The 19,833-nt window shown below is 43.2% G+C and overlaps 1 protein-coding gene across 3 annotated transcripts in view; it reads left to right on the top strand.

Moving 5' to 3' along the window:
* The first annotated feature begins 1,479 nt into the window (after positions 1-1,479).
* P3H2 (prolyl 3-hydroxylase 2) overlaps positions 1,480-19,833 on the top strand; it is a 154,600-nt gene continuing 136,246 nt past the window's right edge. For all 3 annotated transcript variants that reach the window (XM_057737884.1, XM_057737885.1, XM_057737887.1), the window contains exon 1: positions 1,480-2,316. In XM_057737884.1, coding sequence (XP_057593867.1) covers positions 1,852-2,316 — 465 coding nt within the window. In that variant the 5' untranslated portion in view covers positions 1,480-1,851. The remainder of the gene's footprint in view (positions 2,317-19,833) is intronic.

Genomic DNA, 19,833 nt, shown 5'->3' with positions numbered 1-19,833 from the left:
AGATGTAAATTTAATTGACATGTATTAAATTACATAGAAATGTCACGGAATGTAGAGAGAATCCATAGCAAAGCATCCTGGCACTTTGTCCTCAGCTCCAGAGCAGGACTCCATAGCCAATATGCCTCAAAACCTTCCACAAGTGGATTAATAACTCTGGACTCCAAAGTTTTTATCTGAATAGAGAGACAATCCTTAGAGCAAAAGTCTGGGCAGATGACCCCAGTGCAAATTCTGGAATACTGAACATGCAAAGTATTGAAGACATACTCAGCTCCAAAGTGGAGTTTTCCATCAGTAGAATAAGCCAAAGGAGTGAGGTTTGGTGGAGAAAAGTAGTAAGAGCACATATGATTCTTTGGGGTCCCTTGGAGTTACAGAGCCAAGGCTGTTTACGGCCAGAGTGGTCAAACCCAACAAAATGAAGGAAGGAATGAGCATGAATCTCTGGCAGCCTCCTGGGCTTCGTGGTTATTCCACACAAAAGCCTTCTTTGGGGAATTCATATCAGCTACACGATAAGTGTTCTTTCCTGTTGCCCTTTCCTCTCGCTCACCATCCCAGTGGCCAGGGAGACTTGGGTGAAATTGCCACAAACACTAGGAGACCACAGGAATGCTTCCAGGGGGCAGGCTGGAGTCAAGGGTCCTGTGCATGAGCTCTCAGGAATCCCTGTGAGAGTGGGAAGCCAAGGAACAGGAAAGAAGGGAACACCTTGGCTCAGAAGGTATTTAAAAAGGAGGAGAAGCAGAGGCGCAGGAAAGCCTCCAGCCATTCCTTTGGAATCTGGCAGCCATTTCTGTCAGCGTTCCCATTCCTAGACTGATGTTCATTGCTTAGGTCCTGGGGGTACTGGATTTATTAAATTGCCTCTTTGTTCAACTCTTGCAAAAAAGAATTTATATCTGAAAACCATTTGACGTGTTGGGATATGCGTCCTGGTAGATGAGGAAACTAAGCCTCAGTTGTACACGTTTACAGGGTGGGTGAACTGAAGGAAGCAGACTGGAAGTAGAGCCACTCCAGCAGCGCCCTGGGTCCTGTAACCCCCTCCTCTGCACAGAGCGGTGGGCTGTGCATTGTTCCCTTGTCCCTGTTCCCGGCCCCAACGCGCACACACACGCCCATACAAAGCGGGTGAGAGGCAAGGGTGGGACCTTCCCGACGACAAGGAGCGCTAAGCTTTGATTCCAAAGGCCCAGGGTTGAGTCCTGCCTTCGCTTTTTCACAGCTCTATGGACCTGGACGCATCTCTTGTCTCCTCAGTTGGCCCTCTAGGGCTTTCCTCACAGCCTGAGATGGAGCTTCGGTGTCTCCCGTGAAGGGGAAGGGCTCTGCCGATCGCGAGGTCACGGACACATTCCTGAAAACGATGAGCGCCCCGTCCTCGCTAAGCCAGCTTCCCTTCCTCTCTGGAAAGGCAGGAGTCGTGTCCACTCCACAGCCTCGGAGGGACCCCACGCGGCAGGCTCTGCCCCCCACCCCCACCCCCCAGGGCTGGCCCCCGGCGGCGCCGGCTCCCCGGCTGGCACGCGGGTGCGCGGCGCCCGGCCTCCCCGCGGCTGCGGCCCGGAGCCTGCAGGGCGCGCGCTGAGCGCCGGCGAGCGGCTCGCGGAGGCTCGGGCAGCAGGAGGAGCGTGTGAGCTGTGGGCGTCCCCTTAAGAGCGACCGGCCGAGCCGGCCTCCGCCTCTCCGTCCGCCGAGCGCCGCCGGGCACCCGAGGCTCGCGGGGCAGCCGGCCGGCGGTGGGGCCGCCGATCTCGCCCGCGGAGCCGGGGCCCCGGGGCCCGGACTCCAGGCGCCCCGAGCCGACTGCGAGCGTGGCCGGCCGGCGCGCGTCCGCGGCGGAGGATGCGGGAGCGCATGTGGGCGCCGCTGCCGCTGCTGCTGCCCTGGCTGCTGCTGCCGCCGCCGCTGTGGGGAGGCCCCCCGCACGGCCCCCCGGAGCCCGAGCCCGGGCCCCTGCAGCCCTTCGACCTGCTCTACGCCGGCGGCGTGGACGCCTACTACAGCGGGGACTACGAGGCGGCCGTGCGCCACCTGGAAGCGGCGCTGCGTAGTCACCGGCGCCTGCGGGACATCCGCGCCCGCTGCGCCCGCCACTGCGCCGCGCGCCGCCCGCTCGCGCCCCCCGGCGCCGGCCCCGCGGCCGAGCTGCCCTTCTTCCGCGCGCTGCTGGAGCGGGCGCGCTGCTACCGCCGCTGCCAGAGCCAGCGCCTCGGGGGCCCCGCGTCCCGCCACCGCGCCAGCGAGGATGTGCGCAGCGACTTCCAGCGCAGGGTGCCCTACAACTACCTGCAGCGGGCCTACATCAAGGTACCCAGTGCACACCTCACGCCCCCCACCCCCGCGGCCCCGGGATGCTCTGGCACCGTCCCCGCGGCTCCCATCGCTTGGCAGTCGCTCTGCTCCTTAACGGGTCAGATTGGGTCTCCTATAACGGTTCTGTCTCATGTGCGGATCTAGAGATCTGGTGGTCCGAGCTCTGTAACCAACACTAGAGGAACTGGGCAAGCCATTAGCTCTCCCAGCATCCACTTCTCCCTCCAAAAGAGGACTATTGATAAGATGTTTAAAGTACTGTACCCACTCAGTACTGCTGTCTGAACGTTGGCAGAGCCAGGTCTAGTATAAGGTCTCCTCTCGCTTCATTCCTCGGTCAAGCTTCATCCCGTGTCTCTTCCATCTCCTCTCCCTCATCCCTCCTAGTTGCTAGTCTGCACCTTTTCTTTGAAGTTTAAAAGAGAGCATTCTCAGGACAGCAGAGTGAAAAGTAGACTTGCTCTGAAACCAATTCCTCTGTCCTTTGCCCTGAACCTACACAAAAAGGAAAGATCAAAGGCTAAAGAGGAGGTATGCGTGAAAGAAGTGAATCTGTGAGGCAGTCTCACTAAAAGTCCCTGAAGTGCTGACCCTTTCTCCTTTGATAGAGGGCTTCCAGTTTCTGGAGGTAAGCAGTGGACTGAGTTATTCACCATTAGAGGCCCCCTTCTTCTGGTTTTATTTTTGTGTATTCAACTTGCCTGAAGTTAGTGCCAGGAGGTAGACAGTGTATATTGATGTTTTCCCTACAGTCGCAATTTTGAAGATCTATGTGGATGCTTCAGCGGAGAGAATTTAGCCTGTGTCCCTCAGTCTCGCACTCTCACCCACCCTTGTTGCTCTGAACTTACCCTTTCTTCCCCGTCTGCCTTTCTGTGTTGGTAGATCAATGTCTCTTCTCCAGCTGTTGGAGAAGTGGCAGTTTTGGAGGTTGGTTGGTCATGCCAGCCAATGGACCAGGCTGCATTTCTGGGGTGGTGAAAATACACACCAGGTGCAGATATTCTAATGTCTTTTGCAGCTCATCCCACAAGATCTCTGAGCTCACAGTTGATAGGGCTCTCTGCAGATCTGCAGTTGTTGGTGGAGTTCAGAAAATCACAACTGTAAATAACTCTTAACTCCTAGTGCTCTGGCTGAGGTGCTGGATTTAGTTTCTTGGGCAAGAAATAAGGAGAAAGCCTGAATCGTTTCCAGGATTTGTCTTCTACTTGCTTGTGCCGCCTGAAGGATTTTGCTGAGACATGTATTAAGCATAAATCTGCTTTCTTTTAAATGAGTGGCGCAGTTTTGGGTAGTCTTAGAGAAATCAGTCAATAGTAGGCAAAGAGGGGCCTGTGAGTACCCGACAGCTGAAGATATACTAAGCTAGTTCCCAGAGCGGAACGTGGGGGGTCGAGTTTGGTCCCTGTAACACTGTCTTCCCAGGAGTCTCAGATGTGGGGTTGGCAGCCCTGCTGATTGTTCTGTCACACATCTTGGGCACATTTTCCTTCCTCAGGTCTGGAAAAGGGATGCATATTTATTTTCACTCCTATGAAAATAAATAACCGCTAGGTAACTCTCAAAACATGAGTGTCTTTGGTTCTGTAATTATGCTTGCTTCACTGCTAATGTTAACATTTATCATTCTCCTGCTTCCAACCTCTGGCTGGAGGTCAAAGAAGATGAAGCCATAGGTTTAACATGCTTCAGGGTTTTTTTTTTTTTTTTTTTTTTGCAGTGAATTGATTACGGGAGTTAGTCACTCACGGGTAGCTCTGCGGGTGAACTCCTGGGTGTGGTCTGATGAACCAATGAAGTTTAAGAAGTCCTTTCAAAATTATGTGAGTTGACGTGCTAATTTCTGTTTTACCAGCAATGTTTCTGAGAGCGGAACAAATATTGCATCTGTTCACCTCCACTCCGATAGGCACAGTTTCTTGGATCTACATAATTAATAATCTCTTAAGGAGGAAATCTTTTTACTCCTTTGGAAGTTCATTTTTGATGGGTTGGCATTTGCAGGAGCATCCTTCTTTTTATTAATTAATTAATTTATTGGCTGCATTGGGTCTTCGTTGCTGCGCGGGCTTTTTTTAGTTGCAGAGAACAGGAGCTACTCTTAGGTTGTGGTGCACAGGCTTCTCATTGCAGTGGCTTCTCTTGTTGCGGAACAGGCTCTAGGTGCATGGGCTTCAGTAGTTGTGGCACGTACGCTCAATAGTTGTGGCTCATGGGCTCTAGAGCACATGCTCAGTAGTTGTGGCACACGGGCTTAGTTGGTCTTTGGCCATATGGGATCTTCCTGGACCAGGGCTCGAACCCATGTCCCCTGCATTGGCAGGCAGATTCTTAACCACTGTGCCACCAGGGAAGTCCTGCAGGAGCACCTTTATGAACATTGAATAAAATGTTCCCTCCCCTCAAGAACTCCATAGTTTTAGCCTTTGCTTGGCTTCTTGGGACTTTCACTCATACACACACACGCACACACACACACTCTTTTGAGAGCTAAACAAAACTCTCAAATTATAGAGTATCTCTGTGCTCTGACAGGTTTGAATCCTAAAGTGTTCATGCCCTGACGATAGAGGGGTCCCCTGCATATGCCTGCATGTGATCTTGGCACCTTGTGTTGTTGACTTGCTTTGGACATCAGTGAATCCAGTCTGCACTTGAAAAGGATAATCCCGGGCCAGATTGAAATCAGTGAGGACTTTGTAGCCAAGATCTGAGAATTGTGAATCCTGTAATATGGTCAGAACTAGCAGGCTTCCTAGAGATAAGGAAATACATTTATTCTCAGCTAGGGGTTTGCAAACTGTAGAAGCTCTCGGGAGATGCTGTTCCTCCCTCAAATCCCAGTCAGTGAGCCACTGATGGAAGAGGATTCTTTATGCTAGAATGTTGGAAGGGAAAGGTTGAGAACTGTGAAATCTGCAGCCTGTTGAGATCAATTTCTGCTTTCACAGATGGGGAAAGGGAAATCCAGATAGGGAAAGGGGCTCACCCAGTGTCACATAGGGTTTGATGTGATGAACTGAGCACAGGACTGGGAGTCAGGGGTCTGGGCTCTGCCAGTAACTGGTCATGCCTGTGCACACCCACTGCCCCACGGAGTCACTCAGGTCCCAGGGAATGCTGAGTCCCCAGGGCTATCCATTTGCCAGGTTTGGACAGCTCCAGAAATGAGTCAGTCCTTGTCCTGTGGGGTAACAGACACTCACTGCATTTATCTTAAGGGCTGTTCTGTACAATCTTCCTGAAGGCCTGGCATGCTGGGAATTCCTCTGGACAGCTGGTAGTTCCACTTAGATCCTAGCCACACGTTTTTGTTTAGAGGCAGGGTAAGATTCTTCAAACTTTCAAATTGTATTATTTCAGATTGTAAGATATAACTCACGATTCACAGCCTAAAACCTAAGGTAAAGCTTTTATCTGAGAAGTCTCTGTTCGGAAACTTTCACTGGCTTCCCCTTGCTACTGTATAGAGCCCACAGTGTTGAATATAACACCCCCAGCCTGTCTGCCCCTTAACTTTACAGGCCTTATCTCCCCCCACTCTGGCATCCTTCAGCCAGAGGGAACAATGGACCATTAATCTTATGTGTCTGACACTTTTGCACATCTGGGTTTGTTTATTCTTCTTTGGGAGGCATGTAGGCTCTGGAATGGGACGGACCTGGGATTGAACTTTAGCTCTTCAATCTCTAGCTCTGTGCCTGTGAGCAAGTCACAAAAATTTTCTAAGCTTTAGTTTCCCCATCTGCAAAATGGGGAAATAATAGGACCTACCTGATTGGTTTCGGTCTAAGAGATGATAGGTCCTATTTCTGTTTCCAGAAACACTGGAGATGGGTATCTTCTCATCGTTAGTTATAACAGTAGATTTTCCTACCTCCTTTTCTATGTGTTCAAATGGTAACTATACTAGCACAAATATACCTATTTCTGTGAGGTCCTCTTTCACTCCCTCAGCAACCACCCATCATTTCTCCCACCTCTGAATGGCCACAATAAAGAATATGTTCCTCCCATATCATGTTTCACTTTTAACCCTGTTTTGGAGAAAGTCATGTATTTGTTTTCACTTAGGTGATCTCCTTGGGATCAAGAATGGTCATAGTCATTTTTGCAGCTCCTAAAGCAGGAGTTCCCAGATCTGGGAGATCAGCAGATGGTTGATTATTATGAATCCCGTGGGCACTAAAAATGTGATTTAAAATCGGAGATTTAGGTTCAGTAGATCTGAGTTGGGTCTCAGCATCTGTATTTCCCCAAATACCTAAAACAGGAGACAGCAGCAGAAAATGCTCAGTATATGTTTGTTGAATGAATGATAGCTTGGTCACTTGTGTATGAAATACTGTTAAGAAAGATTTCTGCGTGGCAGCAGGAGATTTTCTCAAGTTAGTTATTTGTTTTCCTGGTTGGTCATTGGGAAGGAAAGTTACAGAAGGACTACAGATTGTTTGACTTTTCACTCTTTTCTAATTGCAAGTTCTGGCTAATGTTGCAGACCTCCTTTCCCTCCGCCTCCATCCTTTTTTCTAATTTAATCCTTATTTCCTAAAACTATGCTTCGGAAAATTCTTGACATGCTGTGCCTGCTTTATGTACATTTGTGGAATTTAAACAAATGTAAGAGAGATCCTTTTCTTTTTTCTTATCTGTATACTTTATAATCTGGAATACTTTGACAGTATCTGTTTTTCTTTCAGTGTTCCCAGCCATTTAGTAAAAGAAAGAAAAAAAAAAAAAGACAACCAGTGCTGTTTATTTATTTATTTTTTTTACTTAAGTCAAGCTTGCCCCTCCGTGTTTTGTTTCTAAATTGATGCTTTGTGCCATTTGACTCTTGTTTTTCTTCTTAAGATTGGGGGGTGGAGGGTGGGGGGGGAAGGAAATGCAATTAAGTTAGGCAATTCTATCTCCCTCCTAGAGTCATCTCCCTAAATTTCCCTTTTCTCGACCATAGCTCATTTTATTAGCGGTTTCTAGAAAAGAAAAAAAGTAAGCTCAAGGGTTTTCCTCACTCTTATTCTGCTTTATCAGCTTCTTTCTCTTTCTAGATGAATGCCTTAAAAAAACGTTCGATACCTAGGCCATACGATATGTGCATGATATATATTCTATTAGTTCAGAATAAAAACTTTTCTCAAATCCTATATTTAAGTTCTTTTTACCTATATGTAGACTATGTACATTTTGTCCCCAAAATACTGCAAACAGGAAGTAGATTTTATGTCTTCTTGAAATAGTTGTTGTGAAAGTTCCTAGTGGTTATTTCTTCAAGGGATGAGGCTTTTTTTTTTCTTTCTTCCTATGATTGGGGTTTTTTTTTTGTTTGTTTGCTTTAGCTGGAATCATCAAAATCCACTAGTCACCATATTTCTGTCCCAGTTCTTTTTTTTTAATTAGTTTATTTATTTTATTGGCTGTGTTAGGTCTTTGTTGCTGCACATGGACTTTCTTCTAGTTGTGGAGAGCAGGGGCTACTCTTCATTGTGGTGCATGGGCTCCTCATTGCGGTGGCTTCTCTTATGGCAGAGCACACGCTCTAGGCGTGTGGGCTTCAGTAGTTGTGGCACATGGGCTCAATAGTTGTGGCGCACGGGCTTAGTTGCTCCGTGACATGTGGGATCTCCCTGGAGCAGGAATTGAACCCGTATCCCCTGCATTGGCAGGCGGATTCTCAACCACTGCACCACGTAGGAAGTCCCTGTCCCACTTCTTAGGAAGGAAACCTGGGAGCTACTTTGCATAGCCAGCTCTTAGGTCCTGTGTGCTAAAGCAATAGAATTCCAACTGTTTCCTGCTAGGAGGCTGACCACTTGAAGGCCTAGTCAGCTCTTTATCAATCATCCATTGTGATCGGCAGATAATGCCACAGCAGCTTAAAATTCAATTAGATGAGGGTAGCACTTGCTTACATGTTTTCTCCTATCTTAGTGGGGTGGATCACGGATTCCTTTATAGGTTTTAATAAAAGAAAGTAATAAGCTGCTTGTCTCTCTTCACAGATCCCATCTCTGAGAATCAAATGTATTCTGTCACCAGTATCATTTGCTCAGTGGTAAACTGCAAAGGGACAGGTGTGTGGAGTTCTTTTGGGAATATTGATAAAGTGTCAGCTTGCATCGTGGATGGAGTTTGAAAATTCTGAAAGTTGGATGGGTTCACCTAAAGTGAAAAATCATTGGATCTGGTGTAATAATGGTTCTTTTGTATTACTAAGGAATTGAGTAAACTTGGGAGTCTTAGAATCTCAGAACTTCGAGAGCTGGAAGGGACTCCAAGAGAGCATCTTGTTCAGCTCTCCCTCTCCAAGTTAAATAGTTGGTTTGGGGCAGTGAAGCAAGGGTGAGAGAGGGAGGGATAAGTGTTTTGCTTAAGAAATATGGTCTTGCAAGGGTGAGGAGTGATAATTATTAAAACTGTAAAAATGCTATAACTGGAAGAACCCTCAAAAGTCATGAAGAAGTCCATCCCTGTCACTTAATAGCTGATGACACTGGCCTCAGAGGTTCTATGATGGATCAAGGAGGGTCAGCAAGTACAACTGGGTTGGAATGTAGATATTTTAATTTATAGTCTAGTGCTCTTTCCAGACTCTGTGCGGTGGGCATGGCTACCTCCTGAGGGGCAGTCTGGTGAATCAGTGGAGCCACTGAGTCCTGCAGTGGACCTGGTGTCTCCAGACACAGTGCAGACACAAGGCCCAGCTTTCTGGACTACCCCGCCCACCCTGCATTTTCATTCACGTGATACGTAGGCCACTTAGCCAAGAGTTAAAGTTGTCTGGTGGAAAATTTTGCCTTTCTCATTAGGAAAAATAATTTCTCCTGTCTTTTTTTCCATTCAGCTTTTCTCCTATAATTCTTTTTCTGTTCTTTGATTCATCCCTCCTTTCCTGCTGTCTGACTTCCTAGCTATGTAATTTCCATGAGAGCTGGCCCCTGTTTGACCAACGGCCTAAACACATCTTTAAAAAAAAATGATTTAGAGTCAGCATTCTGCGTGGTATGTTTCAGTGCTGTGTCTATGATTTTCAGGGTTTAGTACTGAAGAAGGCTGCAGGCTGTAGTCAGAAGAAGCTGATTTCACTTGACCACACCCCTCTCTGCTTTACTTTGTTTTCCATACTTCTTTCTCTCTTTCTCCCTCTCCTTTCCCATTCCTTGTCCTGTTGGTGATCTCCACATGAAATTCCATCTGCAAAGGAGAGGGTAGAGAGGGTCAGTCAAGGGAAGAGAGAAGCAGGTAGTGGTTGAAGGTAATGTCAGGGTTCTGGTTCTAATACAATGAAGGCCATAGAGCCTCTTATTTAATTTGATACACAGACTTAAGCATTTACTTCTATGAAATTCTTTTTTATAACCCTTTCCCCCATATGACTTGTGCAAGCGTTGGGCGCGTATGTTGGGAAAGATACTCATTTCCCTCTCCTCTCAGCTCCCCATCTTTCTGCACCTGCTCCCTGCCACATGCATAGAACATTTGTGTTCCCATCCTCCCATTTTAGAGATGGGAAAATAAAGTCTGGAAAAGAATCAAGTTGTCCGAACTTACCCAGCAATTTAATGGAAGAGCCAGAGTTAGAACCTAAGAACCCTGATTCCTGCCTCTGTGACACTGCTGATGACCTCTATTCGTAAGACACACACTGAAAACACAAACTCAACAAAATTAACATGATACACATAGCATGCCGTTTACATTATCTGCCAAATGGGAGAGACCCTGAAAATAGACACTACCTTATGCAATGTTATTCCTTGCAGTACTATTCTGCCCACTTCTGGGAAAACCTCAGAAACGACCCTGGATTAATGCTGTTCCCCAATAAATCTAATGAAAATGAGTGAGGCAAAGAATCTTCGTTGGAAGGGAAATGAAGCCATGAGAGCCAGAAAGAGGGAGATCCAATATGTCAGATTTTCCAGAAGTTTAGGGCTATCGGAATGATCCTGCTGGAATTCATTATCTACAAATAATGGATTCAGTTTTTGTGCAAGTAATGAGACACTGCTGAAGATTACAGTCTAATTATACTGGAACTCTGGAAAAGCAATGGAGAAAAGCAAAAGATATAATAAAATAAATAAATCTGAAGTAAAACAGAGAAACTGTTAACAAACCCTGAATCACATGAAAGTTAATTGAGCCAATTTTGATTTATTCTTTCTGCTTGAATGCAAAATTTGTAGCTTTCACTTTGCCAAGATCAATAGGCTTGCCTGAAAAAATCAACATGTAATTAGGACACCAGATACAATGAATTACCTTATAGCCAGATTTGGCTGTTTTCAAAAAATGATCTCAAATTATAGTATCAAAGATTAATCCAGACGACCATAAGAAATTATCTCCCCACTGAAGTAAGAATAGTTTCATGGTAATATTTTTCAGATTGAATCCAGGATCAACAATCAGCATTTGATTATAGCACAAGACCTTTAGAAATGTCACCAGGGATGGAGACTTTCACAGTCAGACATTGTTTCTATAGGATGACCAAGGGCTCAGTTATCCAGTGGAGTCTGCAAGTTTTCAGGTCAGTAGGCATTTAAGCTGGAGTTTCTCAACTTGGGCGCACTGCTATTTGGGATGGGTGATTCTTTGTTGTGCTGGGCTATCCTGTGCATTTTAGGATGGTTAGCAACATCCCTGTCCTTTACCTATTAGATAGCAATAGCAACACATTTCACCTCGCTTCTAAGCTGTAACAACCAAAAATATCTCCATATAATGCAAAATGTCTCTTGGGGTCAAAATCACCCCACACTGAGAACCACTGATTTAAACATGTAGCCATATTTAAGATAACTGGACATTAAGGTTAGACAAGTACAAGTCAAGTTTTTGACAACATATGCTAGATGGTAACATACCCACTGATGAATCATGATATTTGTGAAAAAGTTTGGCTATAGTTTAATACCTTTATGAGGGGAATTCCATTGGAAACAGAGCCACTTTCTCCAAGATGCAAATCACTGGGCTTATACCCCTTAGCTGGTCCTCCCCAGTGGCTGCATTAATTCAGCTTGTAGGAAAGACCAAAGTATCTGGCTTTTCTCTACTTATTATCCAAACATGACAGGGCAGGTTACTTTAGCAATACAAACTAACACTTTCCAATCATGAACTCCAAACTCCAGAATTAATGTGTTTTTCATTCAACTCGGAAAGTATCCAAACTCAATCATTTAAAAGTAATCCACTGTCAACTCATAGTTTTCTTGGGGTTAGTTCTTTATCACATATACTCTCAGAAAGCAGCTTGACTCCAACCCAAAATGCCATCTTATAGAAGGCTGGACAGTGGGGAAAAATGAGAGGGGGTCAGAGGAAGGAAGAAATGATTGCAAGAGAGAGAGAGAAAGAGAGAGAGAGGGAGAGAGTCAGAGGGTGTCTCAGTCCTTTGGGGCTGGTGTAACAGAAGACCATAGGCTGGTGGCTCAAAAGCAACAAATATTAAATTCTTGGCGTTCTGGAAGCTGGGAGGTGACGATCGTGGTGCCTGCAGATTCTGAGTCTGGTGAGAGTCATACTTTGCTGTGACCTCACACTGCAGCAAAGTTTCTGGAGCCTCTTTTACAGGGGCATGAACTCCATTCATGAGGGCTCTGCCTTCATGACCTAATGCCACGCCTTTCACTACCACGGGGGACTAGGTTTCAACATGTGAATGTTGCAGGGACACAAATATTCATACCATAGCAGAGGGAGATGCAAAAATCGGTGGAGAAAGATGGAGAGATGATAGCAAAAATTAAGTAAAGGAAGACAGGAACAATAAGTCAAAGTCCAAGCAGGGCCCCGCATATGAAAGGAGTTTCCCTGAAACAAACATGGATGTTGCATCCTCTGAAATCCATGTCTCTGTAATAAAACCAATCATTTGGAAGCAGGTGTTGATCTTTCTTCACTCCTGTGATGCCATGGGCCCCACACTAGGCGGAGACATTTCTGCCTTGGTACAGCCCAGGGTAGCAGAGCCACTCAGTTTCCTGTGTGAAACGGAGAAGGCAGGATGGCTTTGGGGGAGATTCCACATGCACAACCCCGAAGAGTTACCAAATGTTAAGGGAAATGCCGTTTTGCCATTTCAGGTTTCTTTGAAATCCTACGTGTAGCTAAATGTTCTCCTTTCCTTTGTTTTTCAGTAGGTCTGAGATCACACAGCCAATAAATTATAGAGTCAGAATTGGAATCCAGGTTTTTCTGATGACAAAACCGGAGTTCTCATTTAGTTCTCACGCCTTGGGTTTTGATGTAAAACAGGCCTATACTCAAAAGAGTCCTGCCTTTTATTAGTTATGTGACAATGGAAAGGTTTACCTGTATAAACCTGAGTTTCTTATCTGGAACATGGGGATAATCATACTTCACTGGGTTCTTGTGAGAAGTTAATTAAAAAAAGAAAAAAGAAAGATTATGGGCTCACCTAAGTCAGCATTGACACAGAAATACGGTTTACCCTTGAATGACACGGGTTTGAACTACAGGGGCCTATGGATTTTTTCAGTAGTAAATACTTTAGCACTACGTGATCCCCAGTGGTTGAATCTGCAGATTCAGAATGTGGATAAAGAGGACCAGCTAAAAATGATATGCAGATTTTCGACTCCCAGAGGTTGGTGCCTCTATCCCTCTCTGCTGTTCAGGGGCCAGCTTATTTCCTTTCCTCATAGCTGCTATGCAGAGAGCAAATTTGTAAGGGAATATGGAAGGCAAAAGAATAGTTAGGCAAATATGTCGTGATAAACTGAGAAGATAATTACATATACAGTAAGTAGAGAAAACTTGGGGACACGCAAAACAGGAACTTGACCTGCTCAGTTAAAGCTACTGACTTCAAGTTTGATTCTCTAGACATCAGAGTGTAGGCTTACCAGCCTCTTTTTACTATCAGACTAAAACTAAAGTCATCTTCTTAGTGAGAACTTCAGTCTGTCTTTGCTCTTTTGAGAAAAGTCCTTTAGCTGTCTCCCCATTACATTCTCCAACCCTCTGATTTCAAAATTTCCATGAGATTGTGGCCTCTTCTTTGTATTTTTCAGAAAATGGACTCTGTTCAAACACATTCCAAACCTTTGCTGATTCATATTAACAGATAACATCTCTTCCCACAGACTAACACATCTTGGGAATTTTAAACCTCTTTAAGCCTCTTCACCACCCTAATCTCGAGTACTTCCGGGAGATGGTCTAGGTTTGGGAATCAACAAACATCTCATCACGGATACCACACTGCTTCTTGTATAACAGTCAGGTGAATGGGAGAGTCACTCAAATAAAAATATAGTGAGTTATGAGTCCAAGAATCAAGCAATTTAGGCCCTGTCCCCAGGGGTGTCACTAGTGCTTTGAGGTTTCCATTTGGACAAGGGCAGAATTGGACCAGATGGTTTATAAGAACTATTCTACCCCTGCCAGCCTGAGATTCTAAAATACTATAGTGGACTGGTTCAGTGAGCCAGCAATCTACCTATGGAAAAGAAAAATGAGGAGATAGTATATTGGAATACAAAGCAGTAGAATGGAGATAAAGGAAGTTTAAAAGGTCAAAAGAAAGGAGGTACCTTCAGTGTGTCTGATGCTGGTCTTCGCCTTTGGACAATCAATCATTTTAATGTAAAACTTGAAGAAGGACACTAATATTTAACTTAGTGGTACTTTGAGGGGTACAAGATAAACTAGGGCACGTTCAGGAAGGACAAAAAGATATAGATATGACTCAAAACTATGATTTATGAGAAACAGTTGAAATAGTAGACTAAACAAAACAAGAGGTTTAAAAAAAAAAAGATCATTATCTGAGACAATTGTTCTTAATCTTTATGGCACTTAGGAAGTGAACAAGTAGGACCAAGTAGCAGAAGTTACGGAAAACAAGACCTTGGCTCAAATATGGAAGACTTTCCTAACACTAACAGCTGTTCAAATATAATAAATAACCCAAGAAGAAGGTGTTTGAACATAAGGCAGACAAATGCTTAAATAGGGAGATTGCATTTAAGGTTCAAACACGAAAGCGATGTTGAGATAGAGAAGATTTAACATATTTTCCAATCCAGAGTTAATAAGACTCCATCATCTTATGAAATGAAAATGTCTTATACCCACTGTTGGTGTATCATTAAAGGCTTTTTCGTTGGAAAAATCTTAGAGCTTTTTCTCTATCCTGCTTCTTAATTCTGGCTAATGTAATCTTAGACCAGGGTCACTAGCACACGCCCTATAAATAACTTACATAAGGCAAAAAAGGAAAGAGAAAAAAAAAAAAAAACAGTGCCAAGGCCTTAAAACACACATGGAAACACACACGCACGCACACGCACACATACACACAGGGAATATTTAGCAGTAACAGTATCCATATATATGATCTGAATCAGTCCTCTGATTTCTGGCTCAAGTATCCCTGAGATAACATCTGAAAAGGATTTAGTTGCAGTTACATAGTACCAATGAGAGTTTTAGGTTAAATGGCTGACATGTGATCAGAACATCCATGCTTGGGAATTGAAAGTGGGTGCGCCTCTCTTAGCAAGTATTCACAATATACTCAGAAAACTCAATTTCATTCACAGAGCCTTGGCACTGCTATTCTAAGTTCCTTCATTTGTGTGCTATCCAGAGGCTAAACTGAGAACCTGGCCGTATTCCACACTGTAGCTCAGGTATCAAACCTTTTGCCTGTGTCAGTTCTGGTAAGTTTCACAAATGAGTTGCTAGGGGGTCTGCCCAGAACGTCATATTTAAGAATACATAAAGGATATTAAATATTCCTCAAGAATGTTTAAGGAATCACTTTATCTGGCTCCCTCCCCGCTGAAATTATTACTCTGTAACTGGGAGGGAGAGGAGTGCCTGCTGCCCTTAGGGAGGTGGGGAGTGGAAGTCCAGGCTCCTTGCCCTAGGAGCTGACAAAGGGCAGGGGGCAGCAAGGTGTCTTTTCCCCTGCTGTTTGGCTGAAGTTGGGCGGGTGTTATCACAGATGTTTTTATTCTGCTATACCTAACTATTCTGGGCCTTTAGCTAAAGGGAACATGCTTTTGGGGGGCCCTTTTTTGGGTCTGCTCCCATTGGTATGTCCAGGATGCAGGCTTCTGCAGAGCCCAGTCTAGGATATAAGGGAGACAAAAAGAAAACCCAGGAAATGCACCACTATGTTCAAGGGCTAGGTCCTTAGCCCATCTACCTCTTCAGGCCATCTCTCAGAATCTTCCTGTGATTGTCTGTCCGGAGTTTTAAGTGTACTCAAGAGTAGGTTTAGGAGGAAATGAGTTTACTCCATCTTGTTCGGAACCAGAAGTCTTCATACAGACTCTTTAAATGATCTGTAAATTATAATGATGGTGGTGATGAATGCAGTTTGAATGGGCTTGATTTCGAAACTCTGGGTAAGCTTTATTACCAACGCTTTACTGCAGAAAGCTACAGAAAAGCCTTTCTGATCTTTAATAAAAGTCTCTAGTCAAATCTCACCACCGCTTCCACCACAACTGGGTTTATGTTAATGACATGAATTTTGGAAAGCACCAAAGGAGGGGAGCTGATTGCCAGGAGAACCAGCCTTGACTGGAAAGGGTTGGAACTTTCGGTCCCACTCACTGATTTCCATGGAGGAGAGAGGGGCTAGAGGTTGACTCCGTCACCAGTGGTCAGTGAGCTAATCAATCATGCTTGTATAATGAAGCCTCAATAAAACCCCCAAAGAATGGGATTTGGAGGGCTTCTGGATTGGTGAACATGTAGAGATGCTGGGAGAGTAGGGCATTGGAAGAGGGCTGGAAAGTTCTGCACCCCTTCCCTATACCTTGCCCTCTGCCTCTTATCCATTTGGCTGTTCCTGAGTTATATCCTTTTATATAATAAACCAGTGATCCAGTGAGTAAAAACAAAAAAAATCTCACCACCACTAAATCAAACCTAAGTAGATCAACGGACTGTGCTATATGGTTCATGTCAAGTTGTTAAAGAGTCTTTCCTACTTTGGCTTTAGAGGCGTAAAAAATCCCAGCCCTTTGGCTAAGTTGCCACCCGCCTGCTGTTTCACTTATTTATAGGTCTGTAAAGGGAACCCCTCTGGAATACTATGATTTAACTTTTCATAAATAAATAAATATGTGATCGTTCCAGTTCATTTTTCCAATAGAATATTTAATAAAGATTTCCTTACCATGTTATATATGGGAAACCAGTTTATTTAGGGTTTAGAATAAGAAAAAATGCTAATAAGTAATGATTCTCTTTTGTCTTTCTCATTTTCCCAGAATCCATATGACATTCCCATAACCAATACTTCCTGTGTTCCAGATTATTATGTGCAAGTCTTTGACCTCAATATTCACACATGGCTAACATCACTGTTTGATTTTTTGACTTGGTAGGAACTGGTTACATGTTTGTTGAAATTGAACTGTCAATTCTCCTAGGGCATGAATTTTTCCCTTTAATACTCCTTGTAATTAGGCATTTAAAAATGCCGTTCTGTGCACTTGGTCATAATTTTTAAAGAGGGCTCATGACAGTGCCAACTTTATAAGTCAATTTACGCTTGTTAACATGAAGTTGGGAGGATACACTGGAAACAGTGTTAGAGTAAGGAGTTAGGAAACCGTGACTCTGATTATAACTGTGGCACTAACTGTCGTGATAAATTTCCCCTTTCTGGGATTCAGTTTCTTCATTTATAAAATGAGGTGATTGGAATGTATAATCTTGAAAGTCTCTACTAACTTGAGTATATTTTAATGTTTGGCAGAATATTTCCTCTGATAAAACAAGGTCATTAAATGTTAGTAAACTGTGAAACTCTCAGCAGTTGATCTGTTCACACCTCAATATGGTCTCAGTAAATACTACTATCTTACCCTCAACATTAAAAATTTTGATATGTAGACACTAAAATGTAAGCTTAGGCAATATAAAATCCTGAATATATTGAAGAGGAAAGCCAAATAGGCAAGCTTTTTGCAATCATAGAAATAGTCTTTTTTAGTAGTGTCAGTGTCCTAAAGAAATATTTTGATCTCATCACTCAATTCAAAAACTGTATGTCTCTTCTTTAAATTCAATATTAGAAAAAAATGTTGTATTTACTATACAGTTCTGCAGAATCCCTTCTGAAAATTTGTAAGCTGATAGTTAAGATTCACTTTTATTCAACATTTTCATTATTTCCTGTAATGACAAGGACAATGATAATGTCAAGATCAGGGTATAAAATGTTTATACCAACTGTTTTCTATGAATAAAGCCGTTTAAGTATTGACATTCAGGCAAGGCCTCTTACTTGAAATGCACTTTTTGTTTGTTGCATGAAAAAAATCAGTGCTCTGTCATCCTTTTTGAACTTCCACACATCTTGTTCCAACACACCCATATTCTGATTCACATAATAGTATGAGTTAAACCAGAACATTGAAGTCTTTTCCATGATGCGTGGGCTTTTTGTGATAAATGAACAAGTTACTCCTGACTTTTCCTTCCCATATATACCAGTTGACCAGTTGGGATTCTTCTCTAGTGGATTATCCAACTATGCAGCAAAACATAGTTACATCAAAACATATGATAGTAATTGTTCTTCCACATTGCATGTGTTCTGTGGTTATGTGACATCTTGCAGTCATCTAAAAATGGAATTTTTCCAGAAGCTCATTCTTCTTTCTTTCCAGTCATAATATGTGTTAGACTCTTTTGTATAAGTTTCTAGGCAGTATTATTTAGTGTAATTATTTTTGCTGCAAGGAGTGTAACTTTGCAAAATGTCTCTTTTTTTTTAATCAGTTATTTTTAGTTCTGTGTTTGTTACTGTTTTTATCTCTACCATCAGGCTTTAGTGAATCACTGCGTGTATGTGTGTAAAATGGTGCTATATCAAAGCATAACAATGATAATACAACTGCAGATTTAATAGTAATAAACAACATGTAAATGTTATAAAGTAAGAGAGATTCAATGCACTTTGATAACTGAGTGGGAGCTGACAGGAAACACCCAGAGCAGTGCAGCGAAGAGTTTGTATGACCTTAAGAATGCCATGATTGTTAAGACCATAATGAGATTTCTATGAAAATTCTAATTAAACCTACATTTTCAATTAGTGAAATACACCTTAACAAAATCACTTTTAAGTCTGAATCTGTTGGCGGTCTGTGTCATAAGCCATGGACAATGGGTGTATTTTAAGAAGCACTGACCTAGATAGTAAATGATATTGTCTTATGACCTTTGGCAAGTTCCTTAAAGCCTCTGTCTTTAAAGCAGGGTTACATCCACACAGGTGTTGTAAGGATTACATGAGCGAATACCTGTCAGGCACCTAGAATAGCACCTAGCTCACCATATAAGCACTCAGTAAATAATAATTTTGCTGATGTTGTATTATTATCATTGTTATTTTTCTAATGGGCTGCCTATCATCTATTATTCTGTCTCACATCGCATATGACCTAAGAAGAATTGTTACAATTCTCATTTTCAGACGTCACCTCTTAACTTTTAATTTCATAGCATGAGATTAACTCTACCCTAGTGTCGTTTAAATCCTAAATGGTATACAGTCTGATTAGAAAACAATAGACTGGGACTTCCTAGGTGGTGCAGTGGTTAAGAATCTGCCTGCCAATGTAGGGGACATGGGTTTGATCCCTGCTCCAGGAAGATCCCACATGCCCATAAGCCCATGTGCCACAACTACTGAGCCTGTGTCCTAGAGCCCATGAGCCACAACTACTGAAGCCCGTGCTCTGCAACATGAGAAGCCACTACAATGAGAAGCCCACACACCACAATGAAAAGTAGCCCCCGCTCGCCACAACTAGACAAAGTCCGTGTGCAGCAACAAAGACCCAACACAGCCAATAAATAAAATCAATCAATAAGTAAATTTATAAGAAAAAAAAAGAAAACAATAGACTGATTCCACAGATCCCTGAAAAAGTCTTTACCTTCTTTGAAACTATTTCCCTTTCTCTGAAATGGGGGAAACTACTAATATTTATTTGTGGAACAAGTTTACTATAAGGATCCAGGAAGGAATTTTGAAAAATTTCAAGTTCTATAAAAATGTAAGAAGCAAGTAATTTCTTGTTCATATATGAATATATTTACTTTATTAAACTGTTTTATGTCATAAAATTACTATTACTATAGTAATAAAAATTGCTCTTTTATTTTTTCCTAAAGCTGCTCATTTTTACTTGCACAATGACAACATCCATACTGGCCATAAAGTTTAATGATATGACCTAAAAGTATTTTTCCAAATGCTTTTGAGCTTACATAAATCAAATATGGGCCGTGCAGATATAAGAGAGCATATGTTGAGGTTTCTTTTAGTCCTTGAAATTTTTAAGATCTCTGACTTCCTTTAATACATTCCAGACCCATGCATGCCTTTATCCCTGGGGGGTGGGGAGTAGGGAGTGGAAGTTGTTGCTTGAAACAACACTTGGAGCAGGAATTGTTTGATGAGGCCAATGGTTAGAATATTTGCAGCTTCTTGTT

Source organism: Hippopotamus amphibius, chromosome 6, assembly GCF_030028045.1.
Source record: "Hippopotamus amphibius kiboko isolate mHipAmp2 chromosome 6, mHipAmp2.hap2, whole genome shotgun sequence".
Classification (NCBI taxonomy): domain Eukaryota; kingdom Metazoa; phylum Chordata; class Mammalia; order Artiodactyla; family Hippopotamidae; genus Hippopotamus; species Hippopotamus amphibius.
This window is presented reverse-complemented; position numbering and strand designations above follow the sequence as displayed.